At 35.7% G+C, this 21,957-nt stretch overlaps 1 protein-coding gene across 1 annotated transcript in view; it reads right to left on the bottom strand.

The window, feature by feature from the left end:
• The window catches only part of CAAP1 (caspase activity and apoptosis inhibitor 1), a 46,737-nt gene that overhangs the window by 15,639 nt on the left and 9,141 nt on the right, over positions 1 to 21,957 (bottom strand). The window contains exon 5 of the mRNA XM_059411544.1: positions 3,144 to 3,217. Coding sequence (XP_059267527.1) covers positions 3,144 to 3,217 — 74 coding nt within the window. The remainder of the gene's footprint in view (positions 1 to 3,143; positions 3,218 to 21,957) is intronic.

Below are 21,957 nucleotides of genomic sequence, written 5' to 3'. Positions count from 1 at the left end.
GATTCTCTCTCCTCCTCTCCTTCTGCCCCTCTCTCCACGCCCCCCTGCTCATACTCTCTTGAGCTCTTTCTCTCTTAAATAAAATAATTATTATTTTAAAAACTTAGCTAAACCTTTTAAAAAATACAAGCCCTGAGACCCTCCAGGAAATTAATCAAAGATCTCAGGCTTCTACAGGTATATGTGCTCATGTACACAAACACAGCTGTGCTGAAGATAAAGAGCAAAACTGTAACTGATGTTTCTTATAAAGCTGCCCTGTGGCTAAAAATAAGCTAGGAAACTAATCCCAAAAGAAGACTTCCTATTTTACCTATTTTACCAATCAATCAACCAGTAGATTGTATTTACATTTAAATAATGTTTGCATAGTGAAGGAAAATCTTCAGCTATTAGTCCATCATTAAAGTGTGGTAGAAGTTAGCCCACAATCTGATACTCATCTTCAGCATAGCTTGTTTCATAAATTATATTTCCTATCAAAAAGATGGATGAAATGAGAACTAGGTTAAAAATGCAAATTTCAATTAACTAATTCACAGTTAATATTTCTCAATATTTGAGTATTTTAGAAGCTGAGAAACTGAAAAAATTGAACATGTAATTTAAATAACATGTCAGTATCACATATTATGAATAGGTCACATAATAAGAATGACTTTATTCAGAAAGAGCAAAGAAAAAATTCACTGTTGCTTTATATTTTGGTCTATTGAACAAAGGGTTACTTTAATTCTAAATAAGCTTCCATGAAATTTGCTTAAATGGTCAAGCCATTAAACAAAACGACAATACATTCACAAGGAGCATTATATTCTGTTTTTATGGGGCTCACTGTAGTAGGCAAGAACAGCTAGCTTTGCAAAGTCAGAGACAATATTAAATCAATTTTGCAAGTTTTGCATATTAAAAATTGTCGCTCTCGCCAGCAAGAACGACTCAGAGACTCATGTAGCGGCGAACCTTTTTTATTAATCGCTTTTTTCTTCCTTCTCCTCTAACCCCGGGGCACATGCGTTTTTATGCAGGCAGTGTTAACCAATCAGAATGCAGTGCTCATGCACCTCCCGCGTGAGTGGACCTAAATGAACAGCCAATCATATTCAGTCCCTTACAGCTCTTATAGTAGGCCTCCTGTACTGGCTCCCGACAAAAAATAGACAACATTAGTTCATTTTTAAAAAGGCACTAATCTCTATTGAGACCACTAGGATTTCTATTTCTTGGTGTACCTCAGCTTCTTGGGGAACTCCAACCAAGTTACTTACTATCTGATTCAGATTTTAGCTGTACTAATATTTACCTAGAAGATGTTCCACATAATTGAGTATTTTAGGTAACTTACATTCATTCCATAATGCAACAAAACATTTTATATTTTAACTATATTGTAGACACTTTTCTAGAATATTTTACCTTTTATTCCCCCTTTTCTTAAAAAAAAAAAAAAAAGAGTGCAACTTAATTTAACCATTCAAAACATGCACATGAACTGTACTGCATGATGGTACTGCTGTGCTCTAATCTTATGTTTCTTCACCTCTACCTGCTGTCACATACTGATGACAGTGTGTTCTTGATGTTTCTGATTGCCTACATCAGAACCTAAGTGTTCTATATTGGCTCCCGAGCATAAAGAATTGAGCTTTGTGGTATCTGGCTACTCTTGAGGTCTTTTTCTCTTCCTCTTTGCCTCCATGGCTGGTTTTTTAAATGACTGAAGTTACCATTTAAAATCACACCAAAATAGGCTTTTGACACTGGGAAGCAAGTTCTAAAGAGCTCCAAGTACCTGAACATAAGAGCAGAAAAACATCTTCCCTTAGAACACAGCACTGGCTAATTTATACAATGAGGTCCGCATTCTTTTTCCCCAGGAACTGGAATCAACCATGTCAATTACATGACATTCTTCTCTCCACAGATGATCTAATAGCATACCCTTCACAATGCCTCCTCAATAGATGCAAAGAATGGAAACATTCAGATAGAATAGCAGAGTTGTCCAATTACTCATGAGGTGTAAGAGTTACATGAAGATGATGTGTGCTTAGCATTTATTTATATGTGATAAGTAAATGTAAATGAAACTATGAATCTGACTTTGCTGGGTGCTCAGTAGCAGTCAGAATATAAAGATGTAAATTTTTTTTTGTCTATTTATTTAAGAGGCTAACACAACAGGACTTGTGAAAAACAATGGAATTCTTGAAACCATCAGAAATTTTTGTAAAACCCCAGAGTACTTAATTGGAAGTACAGAAAAATCTTGATTTTTGTTCTCTCTACATATACATGGAGTGAATCACAAAATTAGTTATCCAATTTTTTTCACTTTGTCAATTAAGCATTAATAACAGACCACAAGTAAAAAAAAGAAATTCTGCCTAAATAAACTGATGACCTACTTCTCTCTACCAAATAAGTTCTTTTGACAAAAGTTTTAGAGAAATTATTCTAAGCCAATCAAAGTTTAGTGGCTTATGTAATAAATAAAACAATCATTTTGATTATAGCAGATTCTCACTGCTATGAAGTAATTTTATCAGGACAGAGGAAAAATGTGAGGTGGTCTTTGAGTAACTAATAAAAATTTATTTTACTTTCAATTTTCCCTTCAAGAATGAGAAAGAAACAAAAAAGACATGTGAAAGAGCAACCCTGTGGATCTATTCGGCTTAAATAAATTACATATTACCACTTCAGTTCTGGCTGGTAATGTCAGAAACTACTGATTTATAAATAAAGAAGGGAGTAATAACAAAGTCCCTCTGCAGAAAAGAGAAAAAAAGTCACCCCATTAAGTTTTTCCCCACATACAACCCAAAGCTATCCAGTTAATGTATCTCTAATATCCTGCAGTTGATGATATATAGTCGAGATCACTAAATTAAAACTATTCAAGATAACGGCTTTCTGGTGGCACTGCAACCAAGTTATCACTAACAGAACTACTCCCGGTGGCTAAAGAAGTCATGAAATAAAGACTATGCTCTTTATTCTTTTAATATTGGACCAAATAAATTATTCTGTTCCCTGATCTGTAAAACGGGGGCCAGCTGGAATACTGAAAATTTGTTAGTGGTAAAATCCTTATAATCTTCAGGTAAACAATATAAAAAAATTAACTATTTGATTCATACCTTGTTTTAATTCTAAACCTTCAGGTTGCTTGTTCTCTCTCACAGCTGAAGTAGAATCTACACAGATGTCTTGTCTGAGGAATAAAAACAAATAAAACAATTTTTAAAACTATATCTGATCAAATAATACTTACTGCTCAGATTCCCAAAATTAAGTCACACACTTGGGAAGACACAATGACTCTTCTGAGCCCCCTGGACAACATTCAGTGCACTAAGAAAACTCAGAAACATGTATATAAGTGTCAAAAACAGTAGCTATAAATCACTACCAATTTAAGCAGTATACGTCTTTGTAAAAAGCAAGAAGCAAAACTGGAAGGAATATGGAGATAACTTTTTCTCCTTTCCAATAACCTTCAGGATAGCTGTGGGAGAAATCACAACTTACAGAGGAATCCAATAATTTTTCAACTTCCAGAGTTCTGCTTAATGGGCACTTTGGCATTCGAATTATTTTAGATGCTTTGATGTCTATGGTATGTGTGAAATACATATTTTATATGTAATATATATATATATAATCAAAGTAAATGGATTAAAGTATAAGATCATAAAAAAGTTTTGATTCACCATGTTCTCCAACAGAGCGGTAAACTAATGTTCTTTCTTAGAGGGCATTATACCACCTAAATATTAATGTTACAAATACTTCTCAACAAAAGAAATTAATTAGTTACAAATATTCAAAATGACTATTTTCTTTCTAAGTAAGTATTACCTTCAGGAGAATTTCTATACATACCCTAAAACTAACATATAAGAAATACTGCAGGAATTTTCCTACTCACAAAATTACTTCTATCCACTTAACAAATCCTTCAAATAACCATAAAGACTTGTGATCATTTCTTTTGAGTTTACAATATTCTTTCCCATCAACATATTTGGCACTCACCTGTTTGTTTTATGTTAAAAGTTTTACTAATACAAGCACAAACTCAAATAGAGACTACAAAATTATTTGGATCTGATATTAGTTAGGACATATAAAAAATTAAAATTGAGATACCTGTTTTATACTTCTTTCTATATCACCTACTCAGATTTTATTCTTTGACCAGAATAACTGGCAAATCCCAAGGAAGGTATCAAGAAATATTCTTTGGCAATCCAGGGACAGATAAAATGCCAATATAGTACATTAAGAGCTTTGCAAGGAGTACAGTTAAAATGTGCTACCTCAAACCTTACAGTCAAATTAGATTTTACCTACTGGGAGCATTAATCTACTTCTAAGTATCTTCCTTTAAAGAAAATGTTTGTTTGCTCTTACACATCCTTGAATGGGCACTTAATTCTTCTTCTAAACACATATATCTAAACGACCTGAACAAAAACATAATGTTACATCACCATTAAAAGGGCCATTGGTGGGGCACCTGGCTGGCTCAGTCTACAGAGCCTGTGACTCGATCTCAGGTCATGAGTTCAAGGCCCATGTTGGGTGGAGAGATCACTTAAATAAACTTTAAAGAGCAGGGATGAGGGTGGGAGTTGGGCATATGCAATACCCTAAGGATACAACATCACCTATGCAATATTATAGCTGAGAATGTATGACCTATATCATGGAAAAAATCATCAGTTAAACCCAAAATGGAAAAAGTAATGTTCTATTAAAAGAGGGTGAGGAGTTAAATGTCAATGTTATAAAAGACGACAAAAAAAAAAAAAAAAAAGTTGTGAAAATATTCCAGGTTAAAGGAGGCTAAAAAGCCCTGACAATTAAATGTTATACTTGACATGACACTGCTGAACTGGAGGGGAAAAACATTATAAAGGACATTACTGAGTCAGATGACAAACTGAAATACTGACAGTAAACTGGATAAATCAAGTATCATTCCAATGTTAAGTTTACTGACGTTGACCCTGTTTTATTGTTATAAACATAGCATATCACTATCCTTAAAAAAAAAAAGCACAAGGTACTATTTCGGGGTAAAGTGTTATAATGTATGTAACTTATAGCCTCAAATGTCTTAAAATAGACACCTATATAAAGAGAGGTAAAGCAAGGGTGTGCAAATAGGATAAAATGTTAATAATAGGTCAATCTAAGTAAAAGGAATATGGATGTTTCTTGTAATGTTCTTATTCTCATTACATTTTAATAATTCATGAAGTTATTGCCAAGTAAAGATTTTTGCATTACAGTATGCATTATTTTCTTTTTTCTGTGAAAGCCCCTTGGTTTCCCTTCAAATAAAACTGGACATCACTATAAAGATTACCTACTGCCATAAAGAATTCCTTTTATTGCCCAAAGTGAACTTTTATAACAGTGTGTTTTACCTTGTTAGATTTGAACATGCTATTGAAGAAAGTCACCAGAATTTCAGACAATAGATGCAGTACAAGTACACCACCTTGTGGCTGAAAAATTAAATGCTAGATGCTTTTCCATCAGTAGTATCTGAAGTCAGAAAAAATATTCCAGAAAAATAGCTTGGAATTTTAAAATCTATATGAGCTAATTTTTCCAAGATGTAGGCTTTGCAACTAAAATTATATACATACAGAGCTCTCTAATACAACTGAAAGATTTCCACCAAAGAGCATGAAAGAGAAGATATACACAAAAAAAGAAATGTCTTAAAGTGTAAGAAAACTATGAGTACATGTCTTTTTATTTCTAGTTTCATTAAAATAAAAAAAAGTCTACTTCCAGATAAGACATACTACGTGTCATAGTTGGAAAAACTAAAGTAATTCTAATTTATATTTAAATGGCATTTAAATATTTCTATCAAATACTTTAAGAATTTTACAACAACTGTAGGAGTGCCTGGGTCGCTCACTTGGTTAAGCTTCTGACTTGATTTCAGCTCAGGTCATGATGTCAGGCTTGTGAGACCAGCCGTGCTTTGGGCTCCATGCTCAGCTGGGAGTCTACGTGAGATGCTCTCTCTCCCTCTGCCCCTCCCCTGCTTGTGTGTATGACACCCTCTCTCCAATAAATAAATCTTTTATGACAAAGAATTTGGTAACAACTGGAGAAAGAGAGAGAAAGCACGAGAGAAAAGTAAGAGAGGGAGAGAACACACTGCTAAATCTTGTTTGGGTTACGAATCTTGCAATGACTTTTGTATTTCTTTCATTAAGGAGGGAAAAAATAGTCCATTTTTATTTCTCTAATTCCCTTCTCCTGTCCACAGTACTCCTCATTAAAGTAGCTTAATATATGATCTTGGCTTTGAATTATAAGAGCTGTATACGGATCTCTGGGATTCAAGTCCTCAAACCATAACAGTCTGACTTTTTTTTATTTTCCTTAAAGATTTTATTTATTTATTTATTTGAGAGAGAAAGGGTGAGAGAGAGCATAAGAGGGAAGAAGGTCAGAAGGAGAAGCAGACTCCCTACAGAGCCAGGAGCCCGATGTGGGGCTTGATCCCAGGACTCTGGAATCATGACCTGAGCCTAAGGCAGTCACTCAACCAACTGAGCCACCCAGGTGCCCTGACTTCCTTTTTTTTAACCCAAACATAATTTCACTCTTGATCCTTTCTTAAAACAAAAAAATAAACTATTGGGATTACATCAAAATAAAAAAGCCTCTGGACAAAAAAGGAAACAACACTAAAAGGCAACCTACAGTACGGGGGAAGAGTATCCAAAATGTACAAAGAACTTCTAAAACTCAACACTCAATGGATTTTTTTGTTTGTTTGTCTGTTTGTTTTCCAGAATTCAATGGACTTGTTTAAGTCAGAATAATACACTGCGGAGATCTATGGAACTTAAGAACAATTACACATGCAAATTACTAAAAGTTTAAAATAAATTTCTAAAGAGAAAAAAAAGTCAATTTCTTGTACAAATAAAAAATACACAGAAGATACCTCAATGGGTGGATAAAGAAGATGCCAGCGTCTTCTCATTTTTGGTAAAAGCAAGCTGACAATCAGGCAAACTGGCATAACAAAACTCTTAATTCTCCTCACTCTCCTGGGAATAAAAACAAAGGCTAAAAGAAGCCAGCCTATCATTCTATGAGCTTTCTTTCTACTATCAAAAACAAGAAACAAAGAAACTAGAGTAGCCAAAACAATTTTGAAAAAGAAGGACACACATTATCAGTTTGCTATAAAGCTACAGTCATCAAGAGACTATGATGTTGGAGAAAGGATAAAGTTATAGACTGATGGAACAGAAGAGAATCCAGAAATGAACTCATGTAAACAAGAATCAAATGAGTTCCAACAAAAGTGCAAATACAATTCACTGGAACTGAACAAATGGTGCCGGTACAGCTGGATATCCATATAGATAAGGTTTCCAACCCATACCTTGCACCATATACAAAAACTAACTCAAAATGGTAATAGATCTAAAAAATGTAAACCTATAAAACCTCTAGAAGAAGATGCAGGAAAAAATCCTTTGTGACTTGTTAATAAGCAAAGATCTCCCCCAAAAGCATGGTCTATAAATAAAAATAACTGATCAACTAGATTTCCCCCAAATAAAAAACATCTACTGTTCTAAGGAAATGTTGAGAGAATAAAAGGCTAGTGAGACCAGGAGAAAATATTTGCCAGCCATATATCTGATAAAGGACTTGTATTCAGAGTATACAAAGAACTCTCAAATCACAATAATAAAAAACAAGAACCAGTTTAAAAAACTGGTTTAAAAATTAAGTCACTTGATCAAGGAAGACATACAGATGCAAATAAACATAGTATCAGACATAGTCAACGTCATTTATTATTAAGGAAATTCAAATTTGGAACTACAATGCCCTATCACTACACATATATTAAAATGGCCAAAATCAGAACAACAGACATACAGAACTCTCAAATACAGTACCAGCAAGGACACAGACAAGCCCTTTAGCAACCCCCACTCTTAGTACTTGACTAAGGACAATGAAAACTCATTGTGTTCCTATCAAAAACTTGTATGCAAACATTCATAGTGGCATTATTTGAAATCATTATAAACTGTAAATAGATGAAATGTCCCTTTATTAATTTTCTATTGCTGCTGTAACAAATTACCACAAACCTGATAGCTTAAAATAACATAAATGTATATTACAGTTCTGTAATACAGATCTGGTTCCAGTATGGGTCTCATCAGACCAAATCAAAGTGTCCACAGGCTGCATTCCTTTCTAGAGGCTCTAGGAGAGAATTCATGTTCATTTGGGCTGCTGGCAGAATTCCGTTCACTGAGGTTCGTGAACGAAAGCCCCTGACTCCTTGCTGGCTAGAAGCTGATGATCATCACCAGATTCTAGTCAAGTCTCATGTTGGGTCTCTCTGACCTCTTCTGTCTTCCTCTTCAACTTTTAGGAACTCATAGAATTAAAGGGGGATAAGCTGGGGAATCCAGGATAATCTTCCCCATCTCAAAACCTTAACCTTAAACAAATCTGCAAAGTGCCTTTTGTCAAATAAAGTAACACACTCTCAGGTTCTGAGGATAGGAGTGTAAACACCTTTGAAGGGTCATCATTTTACTTACAAAATTACCTCAAGTGGGGAGTGAATAAATAAACTATAGTATGTCCACACAATGGAATACTAACTACTTAGCAATCAAAAGGAAGAACTATTGATATACAGGACGATACAAATGAATCTCAAATGCATTATGCTAAGTTAAAGAAGCAGACTCAAAAGGCTATATACTGGGGTGCCTGGGTGGCTCAGTGGGTTAAAGCCTCACCCTTTGGCTCAGATCATGATCCTGGGGTGCTGGGATTGAGCCCTGCGGCAGGCTCTGCTCAGCAGGGAGCCTGCTTCCTCCTCTCTCTGCCTGCCTCTCTGCCTACTTGTGATCTCTGTCAAATAAAAATTTTTTTAAAAAAAGGCTATATACTGTATTAGTCCATCTATATCACACTCTAGAAAAAGAATAGGTATAGAGGACAGAAACTGATTAGTGGTTGCCAGAGACTGGGGATGGGAGGATTGGACTACAAGGAGCCACAGAGGAGATTTTTAGTTGTGATGGAACTATTCTATATCATGAATATGGCAATAGATTAAAAAACCACCCATTTGCCCAATTTTACAGAACTATATAGCAAAAAAGGTGAACTATAATTATCTAAACGATACGTTATTTTTTTTAACTGAAACACCATAAAAGTCTTAGAGCAGGCTCAAAAAAATTAAATCATATGGTAGTGAACTGTAACCTTCAAACACTAAAAATGAGGCAAAACAAGCTTAATTTTTCTCAAAGGGCTTTTCCAAAGAGCAAATAAATCTACATCTCCAGTGTCCAGCAATTTTCTTCAGGCTTCATAAAAAAATGTGGGGAAAATCCTCAATATTCATCAGCATAAAATGGAATTTTAGGAATAGTTGTTATGAAAGATTCAGAGTAAAAATCCCAAAGCGAATACAGCAACTTTTTTTTTTCCGATGCTTACTATGTTACAGGTACTATTCTAAGCACTTTATGATCCTCTTCTCAATCATCATCACGATCCTATAGGGTATGGTATGTACGGGTATTACCCCAATTCTCCAGCTGAGGACACTGAGGCCCAGGAGGATTTAAGTAACTTGCCAAAAAACAGAAAGCCAGCAAACTGTGGAGTTATGCTGGCAGGCATTAAATTTAAATTAAATTTGAAATGCAGGCAGTTTAATTCTAGAACCTTCACTTTTTACATTTATTTGGACTTTCTATTACTTACAGAAATACTTCTCTGAGTAGTAATACCTAAAAATTACATGTAGCCAAGCAACCCTCTCCGGTCCCCTCCCTGTTCAAGAGCTCTGTACTATCGCTCTATAAACTTTGCTTTGCTGCCATTAAAACAAAACAAAACAAAAACAAAAACAACAAAAACTCTCCAAACCAAAACAAACAAACAAACAAGCAAGCAACATGTAGCTATGGCAATATACAGATTCATACGGCCATATATACCTCAAAGGATAAAGTCAGTTTTGACTCACAATTTGACCTCAAGGCCCCAAAGGAAAATTCTTCTTCCTTATTGGGTAAGCTAAAATAAGCTACTAAAATATCCAGACAGAATTATTTTAAATGTTGAAAATTTCAATGAAAAGACAGACATAAGTAACAATGAAAGATCCATAATCCTCAAGAAAGGGCCTGCAAGGAATGGGAATGAAAAAAGAGGAAGGAAACATTTTGAACTCTGTACCTTTTTGTACCATTCTGTACAACTAGTACTGTTTGAATTTTTTCCTAACTGAGGCATTTTATCTGCACATATGTATTACATCCTTTGAAAAAGAATCCCAGAATTTTCCCTCCTGCATCTTCATCTTGCCTCTTCACGGTCCATGATGCCAGGTTAGGTTTTCAGTATCGTGAAACCAAGCTGATGGGACAGAAGCAGATTATTCTGCCATTTTTCTAGCTCTTTTGAGTGTATATCAAACCTGGGACCGATCACTCCATACTTGTTTAACCTGCTCATGAAGTTCATAACAATTTTTCCAGCTCTGTAATCATCAATGATTTTAAATTCACCAATGTAACCACGCTTCATCAGTTAGAAACCAAACAATGACTTTGGAGAATGGCCTAGAAAAAACTTGGCGTTTGCTTCTCTTTCAAGCATTATGGGGTTTTGGGGTGTTTTTTTCTTTTTCTTAATTGACCTTGTTAATGTTCTTGAGAGCATGTGCCACAACGTTCATGTGAATGTTCATGTGAAATTCATAATGATGATAGCAGCATTGAAAGATGGACAGAGTACTATTTGTGCTTTTAAACCATGCCCATGGGTGTGCCTCGGTGGCTCAGTTGTTAAGCGTCTGCCTTTGGCTCAGGTCATGATCCCAGGGTCCTTGCATTGGGCTCGCTGTTCAGTGGGAAGCCTGCTTCTCACTCTCCCACTCCCCCCCGCCTGTGTTCCCTCTCTAGCTGTGTCTGTCAAATAAATAAAGTATTTAAATGAATGAATGAATAAATAAACAAACCATGCCCATGCATTTGGCTATTAACTTTAAAAAAAAGTTAATGGAAGTACTGGTTCACACAAGTTTGTAACAGAAAACAAGGAGGGGAATAAAAGGAAACAAACATACAGAAGAAATTTACTGAATAATAGCAGTGTAATCAAGAATTGTAAAAATAATATTCTAAGTAAATTCTTGATAGTTGTAAAGAAGAATATGGCAAAATGAAAATTAAAAGGGGATGTTAAAGCTCTACCTTAAAACTTAGACCAAAATAAATCTCAAAATAATGTAAAAATTTCAAAATAAATTTCATTTAAAAAAATCCATAAAGTACTTAAAGAAAATATGAGGAATACTTTCTAACTTCAGAAAAGAGAAGGACTTTTCTAAATATAAAACCCAAAAACCATAAAAGATTATCAAATTAGACTACATTAACATGAAATATTTGTGCATACAATACAAGGTAAAAGCCTTAAAGTATAAAAAGAAGAGCAAAGCAAAAAATAACTGCAACCCATATCACCAACAATGGATTAAAAAGACCAAGGCTGGGATGCCTGGGTGGCCTCAGTTAAGCATCTGACTTTGGCTCAGGTCATGATCCCAGAGTCCTGGGATCAAACCCCACATTAAGTTCCCTGCTCGGTTAGGAGCCTGCTTCTCCCTCTCCTTCTGCCTGCCGCTCTGCCTGCTTGTGTGCTCTCTGTCAAATAAATCTAAAAAAATCTTTTAAATAAATAAATCAATAAGTAAACCCAAAAGAAAAAAGACCAAAGTCCTCCAACTACATACACACGAAGGGTAAATAAATGCCAAAGCTCAAAGAAAACTCCACTAGCTCTATAATATATAAAAAGGTGATTAATTTCACTCATAATAAGAGAATACAAATTAAAATTCCCATAACAGGGACGCCTGGGTGGCTCAGTTGGTTAAGCAGCTGCCTTCGGCTCAGGTCATGATCCCAGCGTCCTGGGATCGAGTCCCACATCAGGCTCCTTGCTCCGCAGGGAGCCTGCTTCTCCCTCTGACTCTGCCTTCCATTCTGTCTGCCTGTGCTCGCTCTCACTCTCTCTTACAAATAAATAAATAAAATCTTTAAAAAAAAAAAAAATTCCCATATTATCTACTGGATGAACAAAGATCAAAATGTTAGATAACACTATACTGAGTGAAGTGTATGAACACATGTACTCCACATTTAGAGATATAAATCAGTTTAAACTCTGTAAGTCAATTATGGCAAAATCTAAAATTTCAAATGCGCAAATATCTGACTAAACAATTAACTTGTAGATATTATGCTACACATAATCACAGAGGAACAAGATTATATACAGAAATATTTATATCATTTGTAGTAACAAAAGAGTAAAAAATTTATTTGTTTGTTTTTAAAGATTATTTATTTATTTATTTGACAGAGAGAAAGAGAGAGATCACAAGTAGACAGAGAGGCAGGCAGAGAGGAAAGCAGGCTCCCTGCTGAGCAGAGAGCCCGATGCAGGACTCAATTCCAGGACCCTGAGATCATGACCCGAGCCAAAGGCAGTAGCTTAACCCACTGAGCCACCCAGGCACCCAAGAGGAAACAATTTAAATGTCCATAAACAGACTTAATACTTTACTACATCCAATAATGGAATAGTATACAGGTATATATAGGAAGCCTTATATGTACAAGGAAGAATAAAACCCAAGAAAAGACATACTATTATATGGAAAAAATTAAGTGGAAAGGGTATGGAATAGTTTGCACAGTATGCTGCCTTAAGGTGTGAAAAGAAAAATATATACATACACATGTATTTCTAAACTCATGGATTATCCATGGATTATCTCTGGGAGGATACACAAGAAATTGGTTTACTGTGGTTGCCTACAGGAAGGAAGAATGAGGAATAGGAGAAAGATTTATTTTCATTAAATACGTTAAAATTTGGGGGTGCCTGGGTGGCTCAGTGGGTTAAAGTCTCTGTCTTTGGCTCCGGTCGTGATCCCAGAGTCCTGGGATCAAGCCCCGCGTCAGGCTCTTTGCTCAGCGGGGAGCCTGTTTTCTCCTCTCTCTCTGCCTGCTTCTCTGCCTACTTGTGATCTCTGTCTGTCAAATAAGTAAAAATCTTAAAAAAAAATACGTTAAAAATTTTTGTACTATGTGCATGCACTTACCTTTCAAATAAATAAACTCTTAAAAAACAGACACTAGATACATAGTTATGTGGGAAAATGTCCTTATTTTCTGGAAATTCAAATATTCAGAATGAAGATATCTATAATTACATTTATAATACTCTAAGAAAAAAGATGAAGCAAAAATGAAAACTGCTATAATTGTTAAGATCCAGCCAATAGTGTCGTTACACTATTCTAATTTTCTATACTTTTGTTATTTTTCATAATAAAAGTAAAAGTGAAATTCCTTTTTACCTGAAATAATACAGTGAAATCCCTTTTACCTAACACAGACAAGTAATGTCTTTACCTGACATTAAGTTCTTATTAAAGTTCTTATTAACATAAGAAAACACCTTTAAAAGTTATGTAATTTAAGCATTTTAGGTTAACATAAAACAGAAATGTGACCTTCCTTCACCAATCTTTGGCCCCGATGCCACAGCCTTACCATTATTATGAATCCATGGAAAAGTTCAATTTCATCCTACTCACATAAATCATTTCTACTTTTGGCTCCTTTAAAATGCAAACATCGGGGCGCCTGGGTGGCTCAGTGGGTTAAGCCGCTGCCTTCGGCTCAGGTCATGATCTCAGGGTCCTGGGATCGAATCCCGCATCGGGCTCTCTGCTCAGCAGGGAGCCTGCTTCCTCCTCTCTCTCTCTCTGCCTGCCTCTCTCTCTGCCTGCCTCTCTGCCTACCTGTGATCTCTCTCTGTCAAATAAATAAATAAAATAAAATAAAATGCAAACATCTCAGTGCCAAAAAAAATTACCCTTTATACAATGTTCCCCAAACTTTTACTGTTACCCCACAGCTAAATGACAACTTTTTAATAATATCACTGAGTTTTTCAAAACAATCAACTTAATCAACTACTCTTTTCATGTTTATATTTCATCAGTTTATATATTTAACTAGTATGTAACTACAAAAACTCTTGGTAAGCAAACACTTCAAATGGAGGGACAAGTTCACATGTGTATTAGAGAACACTCATTAATATCAGTTTAGCACACTGTAAACATCAGTGAATTTCTCTTTTTTAAAGATTTCATTTATTTTTATTTATTAATTTATTTAACAGAGAGAGACAGTGCATCGCTTCTCGGCCTTTTGGCTAAGATCAACTGTGGAGAGAGACAGTGCAAGTGGGGGAGGGAGAGGAATAAACAGACTCAGCTTTGGGTATGGACCTGAAGTGGGGGGTCAATCCCAAGACCCCGAAATTATGACCTGAGCCAAATTAAGAGCCCAACACTCAGCTGCCTGACTCATTCAGGAGCCCCGTGAATTTATTTTTCAAATGAACTAGAAAGGGCAATTAATATAATAAGAATCAGTTAAGTGATTAAGAAAAACTTAATTTTTTAAAAATAGTGATAATAGCAGAAAAAAGGAAAAATACCTGTTAACATTGAAACCAGTCTTCAAGCAACAGGATGAGGCAGTAAATTGACCAACAGAAAAATGACAATAGATACAATTTAAAAATTAGGGAAACTAACACAGCTGCTGATCTCCGGCTTTTTATTAAACTAACATACAGCATCAAAATTCTATCATGTATCGGGCACCTGGGTGGCTCAGTGGGTTAAGCCTCCGCCTTTGGCTCAGGTCATGATCTCAGGGTCCTGGGATCGAGTCCCCCATCGGGCTCTCTGCTAGGCAGGGAGCCTGCTTCCTCTTCTCTCTCTCTCTGCCTGCCTCTCTGCCTGCTTGGTCTCTCTCTGTCAAATAAATAAATAAAATCTTTAAAAAAAAAAATTCTATCATTATCACTGCCAAGGTTCAGCAACAGAAGAATGGTCATACAGTACAGTTCTAGCTGTTATTCTTAGTAAGACAACTGATAAAGCCAGAGAAATAGTTCAGTATTTTCAAGAATAAACATCTGAATACAAAGTAGTCATTTACCCACCTACAACTAAGCAATATGCTCTTCTTTCATTCTATCTTTACTAAAGCGCCTAACCCCTAACGTGACTATAAACAGCAGTAAACAGGAAGCTACTCCTATTCTGAAGGGTGGAAGAACTTGTAGACTATTTAAAAAATATAATTATTACAATGTATTAAAACCTAGTACACTGTAAATAGTAACCAGTACATTGTAAGTAGTAACTAGTAGTAGATGACACCAACTTCTCTTTTCAACTACTTGTATTTAATACCTAGGTATTCTATCGTGAACAAAAATATTCATATTTGAAATTCATAAAACAGATGCTCAAATGGAAATTAAAAAAAAATTCCTGCCAAGGAATTATTCACTTTGCAAAAATAATTTCCTCTAAATTTGATTCACTAATTAAATATTCTAGTAAATATAAAATGATTCCATTTATATCTGTTACCTAAAATCTCTCAAGTATATTTAGGAATCTCTCATTAAAAAAAAAAGTTATCATCTAAAACTGGAATCCAGTAAGAGCTACTTTAGAACTTGCCTATTATCTGCTAAGAAAGTAGCAATGACCATGAATAGTATTTCCATAACACTCATAATACAAACTACTTTGCAGTATACCTTATTTTGAGAATGTGGATTTTTAAATTTGCCTTCTAGAACTGTAATATTATCTCAACAATGCTTATTATCTATAGGGAAACACAGTTTCATTTCCACCAAATTCTCTCTCAATATCACTCACTAAAAGCACATTAATTTAAAATTCATGAAGATATTTATTACAGGAATTCTAAAATACTGCTAAGATCTCCCTGAAGTATTTGTATTTTTTTCTTTATAATAAAGCCCCAATTTGGATTATTTTATTGCACTATTCAAGATTTAAATATTATTACAAACATATTCTTTAGAGCATAATCATCTTACATTATAGGCTGAGCTAATACCTAGTCTCATTTTGTGTGCTATTTTAGCTATAATACTTCATTTCCAGCACATTTCCAAATAGAGACAGTACTCTAATTCCCGGCCTTTATACTGACTTATTTACTTAAAATTCTTGTCCTTGTTAAGCAATTGTTGTCATCTGTAACATTGGTAAATCTTGTCACAATACCTAACAGTTTTAAAACACTGCAAAATCATAGATGCTGAGGTTTTTAGTGTAACACAATATAAATTTGTTCATTTGCTTACCTAAGGTGAACCAAAGTGACAATCCCATCTGTCACCATTTAAAAAAAAAAAAAAGAATTTTATTTATTTATTTGACGAGAGAGACCACAAGTAGGCAGAGAGGCAGAAAGAGAGAGGAAGGGAAGCAGGCTCCCTGCTGAGCAGAGAGGCCCGCTGCGGGACTTGATCCCAGGACCCTAGGATCATGACCTGAGCCGAAGGCAGAGGCTTAACCCACTAAGCCACTCAGGGACCTCCCATCTGTCAACCCTTTGAAAATGAAGGTATTTAGAAACTGTGAATGTTTTATCTTTATAGTTCCTAATCTCATTCCTATAAATTTGTTATGTTAAAACTCATTAATTTCAAGTTTTAAAAGTAGCAAACTGTCAAAAACTTCTTATAACTAATGCTTCTGCTTTCTTGTTATTTTTGGTAGTTAAATTTCTGTTGTACATAATCTAGTCTGTGGTATTTTGTTATGGCAGCCCCTTAACACACAAAGTCTTCTGCAAATAGGGAGTTTTACTTTTTCCTTCTAATCTGTGTGACTTTTATTTCTTTTTCATGCTTTGTTAAACCTGTTGATATTTCCACTACCTTGCTAAATAGGAGTGATGAGAGAAGGTATTTTTGCTTGGTCCTATTTTAGAAAGAAACCATGTAAAGATTTTCATATTTAAGTATGCCATTATTTGTATGCATTTTTTAAAAATTATTTATTTATCTATCAGAGAGAGAGCACAAGCAGGCAGAGTGGCAGGAAGAGGCAGAGAGAGAAGCAGACTCCCCGCTGATCACCCCAAGATCCAGGGATCATGACCTGAGTCAGACAGTGGCTTAACCAAATGAGCCACCCAGGTGCCTATTGTGTGCATTTGTTTTTAGGTTTATTTTATTGTTCTTTTTTTCTAACTTCTTGAATTGAATACTCAGTTCACTTATTTTAATTATTTACAGAATAGTAATATATACTTAAGGCTAAAATTTTCCTGAGTATTACGTTAGCTGTATCCCATAGAGCTGGTTCATTTTTTAATGTTAGTTTTTAAACAGTTTATAATTCCTCTTTAACCTCAAAGCTGTTGAGTTTTAGAATACATAGACAGTGAGGTTCCATAGGCTTTTTGTTCATTTTACTTTACTGCTCTAAAATCAGGACAACAAGTTCTTTAAGAACTTCATTAAACATTTTATGACCAAACTTACTATTTTTGTGGATATTCCACAGGAGATAAGTTCTGTTTTCAGAATACAGAATATGGTCTATACCAATCAATTCATTTAGGTCCTCAATATCTTTACTTACCTTTCATCTAGATAATTTATCATGAGATAGATGAGAGAGATAAAATTAAGTTCCTACGGGACGCCTGGGTGGCTCAGTTTGTTAAGCAGCTGCCTTCGGCTCAGGTCGTGACCCTAGGGTCCTGAGATGGAGTCCCACATCTGGCTCCTGGCTCAGCACAGAGCTTGCTTCTCCCTCCCACTCTGCCTGCTGCTCTCCCTGCTTGTACTCTCCCTCTCTGTTAAATGAATAAATAAAACCTTAAAAAAAAGTTAAGTTCCTACTACTCACATACTTATTTCACATCATGATTCCCATAGTTTTTGCCTTATAAAAGTGATACAGAGGAAATAACACAAATATATGGCACCTGTAAGGCATATATTCCTGTTAGATCACCTTTGTGGATGTCACAGTATTATAAATTGCCTTTTACGATCTTGTATAAATCTTTTTGCCTTGAATTCAATCTTCACTAATATTAGGCTTATTATACCTCGCTTGCAAGTATTTCTTATAGATCTTTTGTTTGGTTACTGACTATTTAAGATAAATAATACCCAAAATTAAAAAAAATTTTTCACACAAATACATCTTTTTTTTTTTTTAAAAGAATTTATTTATTTATTTGACAAACAGAACACAGGTAGGCAGAGAACCAGGCAGAAGGAGAGGGAGAAACAGGCTCTCCACTGAGCAGAGAGCCAGACGTGGGGCTCCTGGGTGGCTCAGTTGGTTGGGTGGCTGCCTTCAGCTCAGGTCATGATCCTGGGGTCCTGGGATTGAGCCCCACATCTTTTTTAATGGTTTCTGGGTTTTTAGTCTTATTTAAGAACTTCACCAACTACCACAATAGATTACACAATTAAAGTACGCTTTCTATTTTTTTCAGATTATTTTTCTGTTTTTTAGTAAAATGTTATGGTTTTCTTCGTAAGTTTCCTGTTAAAGGTATTTGAAAGCCCATCATATTTTTGTAACTCGTATTTTTTTTTTTTTTAACTCGTATTAACAGAATTTTTTTTTTTAGTTCCCAGTCACTGGGTTGAAGAATGCTGATAAAGCATTACTTCACTATGTCTGTGAGGATGTTTCCTCAAGATATTAGCATTTGAATTGAACCGGGTAAAGCACGTAGCCCTACACCCCCCCCACCCCCCCCACCCCCGTAGGCTACAGCTAATCCCTTGAGGGCTGGAATAAAAAAGGCACAAGGGCAGGGTACCTGGGTGCCTCATTCCATTAAGGGGCCAATTCTTGGTTTTAGCTAGGTCTTGATCTCAGGGTCCTGATACTAACCCACTCATACAGGATCTAGCCCCACTTCGGGCTCTGTGCTCAGTGCCGAGCCTGTTTGTCCCTCCTGTTTTGTTTACTCCCAGTGCTTACTCTCACTCTCAAGTTAAAAAAAAAAAAAAAAAAAAAATCTAAAAAAGAAAGAAGGCAAAAGGGCAAATTAACTGTCCACTTGAGTTCAGAAATCCATCTACCCTGGAACAGGGGCGCTCCCGGTTTCTGACCTTTTGGAGTTAGACTAGGACTTACACCACATTTGCTGGCCTTCAGAGTAGACAGTGTTTTGCCACTGGCTTTCCTGGCTCTCCAGCTTACAGACAAAAGATCAACAGATCATGGAGTTGGGTCCCCCCAAAATTGGGTACCCCAATAATGGGTCCGTGATCAAAGGAGTGAGACTGATATAAAGGGAAGGTCAAGCAAAGTTTTATTTCGCGCCAGGCATCAAGAACCAGACTGACCATCAAACGGACCAGTCGGGGCGTCCCTACAGAGAGGACGACACCTCCCTGCTTTCCAGACTAACTTTTATAGAGCAAAGGCCAAGTGGTTGGGCCTGGCCACACACAGGTGGCCAATGAAATTGTAACACACACAGGAAACTCCACAGTGATGCTAGGTGACCAACTGAATTACAATTTACCCTAGTAGACATTTGAACCAGCCTATCATCTTGTTCAGAATTGGTGCCCAAAAGGCACCCAAAGGGCGGGGCCCATACTCCTTGGTAGCTAGGAGACAGTACACGTCCCCCACTGATTGAATACCTCCACCTGGCCTGACCGACCCTTGTATTTGGACTTTGTTACCTGGGACTGGTTTCCCGGACTTATTTTTAAGTCCCCTAGGGGAAGGGGAGCAGGGACAGTTTAAGGATTAAACAACAAAGTTATTGTTTAACTTCAATGGAAGCCTCTGGCTAAAATAAAAATATAAAATAGGTCCTTACAGTGGGACATCTTGTCATCCATAAGCACATGACCCAATTCCTATAACAAATCTCTTATATATCTACAATATCCTACTGCTTCTGTCTCTCTGGAAAACCCTAATACATTCCCTTTATAGATCTTTCTGCTCTAATAGAGAATAGTTGTTGGTTTTCTTATGTTTATATACTGCTCCATCTTATCAAATTCTAGTCTTTAAGAAAAAAAAAAAACCTAGAGGGTCGCTCAGTGGGTTAAAGCCTCTGCCTTCAGCTCAGGTCGTGATCCCAGGATCCTGGGATTGAGCCCCGAATCAGGCTCTCTGCTCAGTGGGGTGCCGGCTTCCCCCTCTTTCTCTGCCTGCCTCTCTGCCTACTTGTGATCTCTATCAAATAAAATAAATAAAATCTTAAAAAAAAAAACAAACCTAGAATATCTCAACTACTCTAGGTCTATAATCTTATAAAATGGAAAGAGAAACATGTTTACTTCTTCTTTTCCAAAGTTTATCATATCAAAGTTAATTCCTCTCTGTCACCCATCTTTCTTTTGGTCTAACTATATTTGTTAGCACCTCTATGAAAATGTTTAAAATAAATGGCCATAACAGGCTTCCTTCTAGTCCCTCATTTTAATTCACTTGGTCAAATGTCCTCACCTTATCTGAGTAGTTTTCTCCAGTACCTTTTTCTCTTAAGATTTTATTTATTTATTTGACAGAGAGAAACACAGAGAGGGAACACAAGCAGGGAGAATGTGAGAGGGAGAAGCAGGTTTCCCACTGAGAAGGGAGCCCAAGAGGGGCTCAACCCCAGGATGTGGGGGCAGGGGGAGGGAGGCGCATACCATGACCTGAGGGGAAGGAAGCCACTTAAGGACTGAGATTTAAGGTGCCCCTCCCGTACCTGTTTTACCTCCAGCTTATATTAGAAATGACTGCTGAATATTAACAAAGACCTTTTTAGTATCTACTTATCTGAGAATATAATTTTTCTTCTTTAATTTGCCGATACGAATTACGCTAATAGACTTTCTAACTAAATTTCCTGTAAATTCCTGGAATAAATTCTACTTGGTCAGTGGCGTAACTACTCACATGATACACTGTTGGATTCTACATGCTAATATGTACTTATAATTTTCACATCTACATTCACAAGTGAGAATGTCTATAATCTCCCATATGCTTTTCTGTCACTGTTTATGAGATTTGGGGTATTAAAGCTATGTAGTAGTCATAAAGTAAATTGAAGACCTTTTCATCTTTTCCTATAGCCCAGAATAATTTAAACAACAAAGGTGTAATGTGTTTGAAAGTAACAACAGCTGGTATTAATGAATATTTTATTAGCTGTAAACACATTATATGCATTGACTCACATTAAGTAACAATTCAGTTGTGAATCCACCCTGTCTTGGTCTTTCTTTCAATAGCAGATCTCTATTCACCTTTCCAATTTCTTCTATGTTAATCTCCAAGTTTTCTACTTTTACAGAAAGTCAATTTGGTTTATTTGTATTTTGAAAAAACAACAACAACAACAACAACAAAATCCATTTGTTAGTTTCAAGTTTGTTTATACAATGCTGCATGTGGATTCATACCAGTCTATGATTTTGTGATAAATAATACCTCCTTTCTTCCTAATCTCAATTCTAATTGTTCTCCACTTACCTCCTTAATCAGACCCAAAAGGACTTTCTCTATGATCTGGACTTTACACAGACCAAGTTAATGGACTTATTCATTTCTCTTTCTTTAGTTTTAATGTTTACATTCATTGTTTCATTTTTCTAACTTTCTTCTGGTTTCCTTTTTATTTTTTAAATTCCTTTAAAATGTGCACTAAGTTTCTGGGCTAGTCAATAAGTTTATTATTTCTTACAGCAAAACCTTCCCTTTAAACACAGCTTTGTGATGCAAACAATCAACTGAAAAACATGAACTCTAATTGAATCCTGGATCAGAATCAGTTAATTAAAATAAACACACTCTAAAAAATTTTTTTTTTTAGTAATTGGGAAAATTTTGTATGGGCAACATATTAGGTGACATTACTGAACTACTGTTTATTTTCTTAAAAGTGATGTTGTACTACCACTATGCAGTAGACTATCATTTTTAGG

This window comes from Mustela nigripes, chromosome 9 (genome assembly GCF_022355385.1).
Source record: "Mustela nigripes isolate SB6536 chromosome 9, MUSNIG.SB6536, whole genome shotgun sequence".
NCBI lineage: Eukaryota > Metazoa > Chordata > Mammalia > Carnivora > Mustelidae > Mustela > Mustela nigripes.
This window is presented reverse-complemented; position numbering and strand designations above follow the sequence as displayed.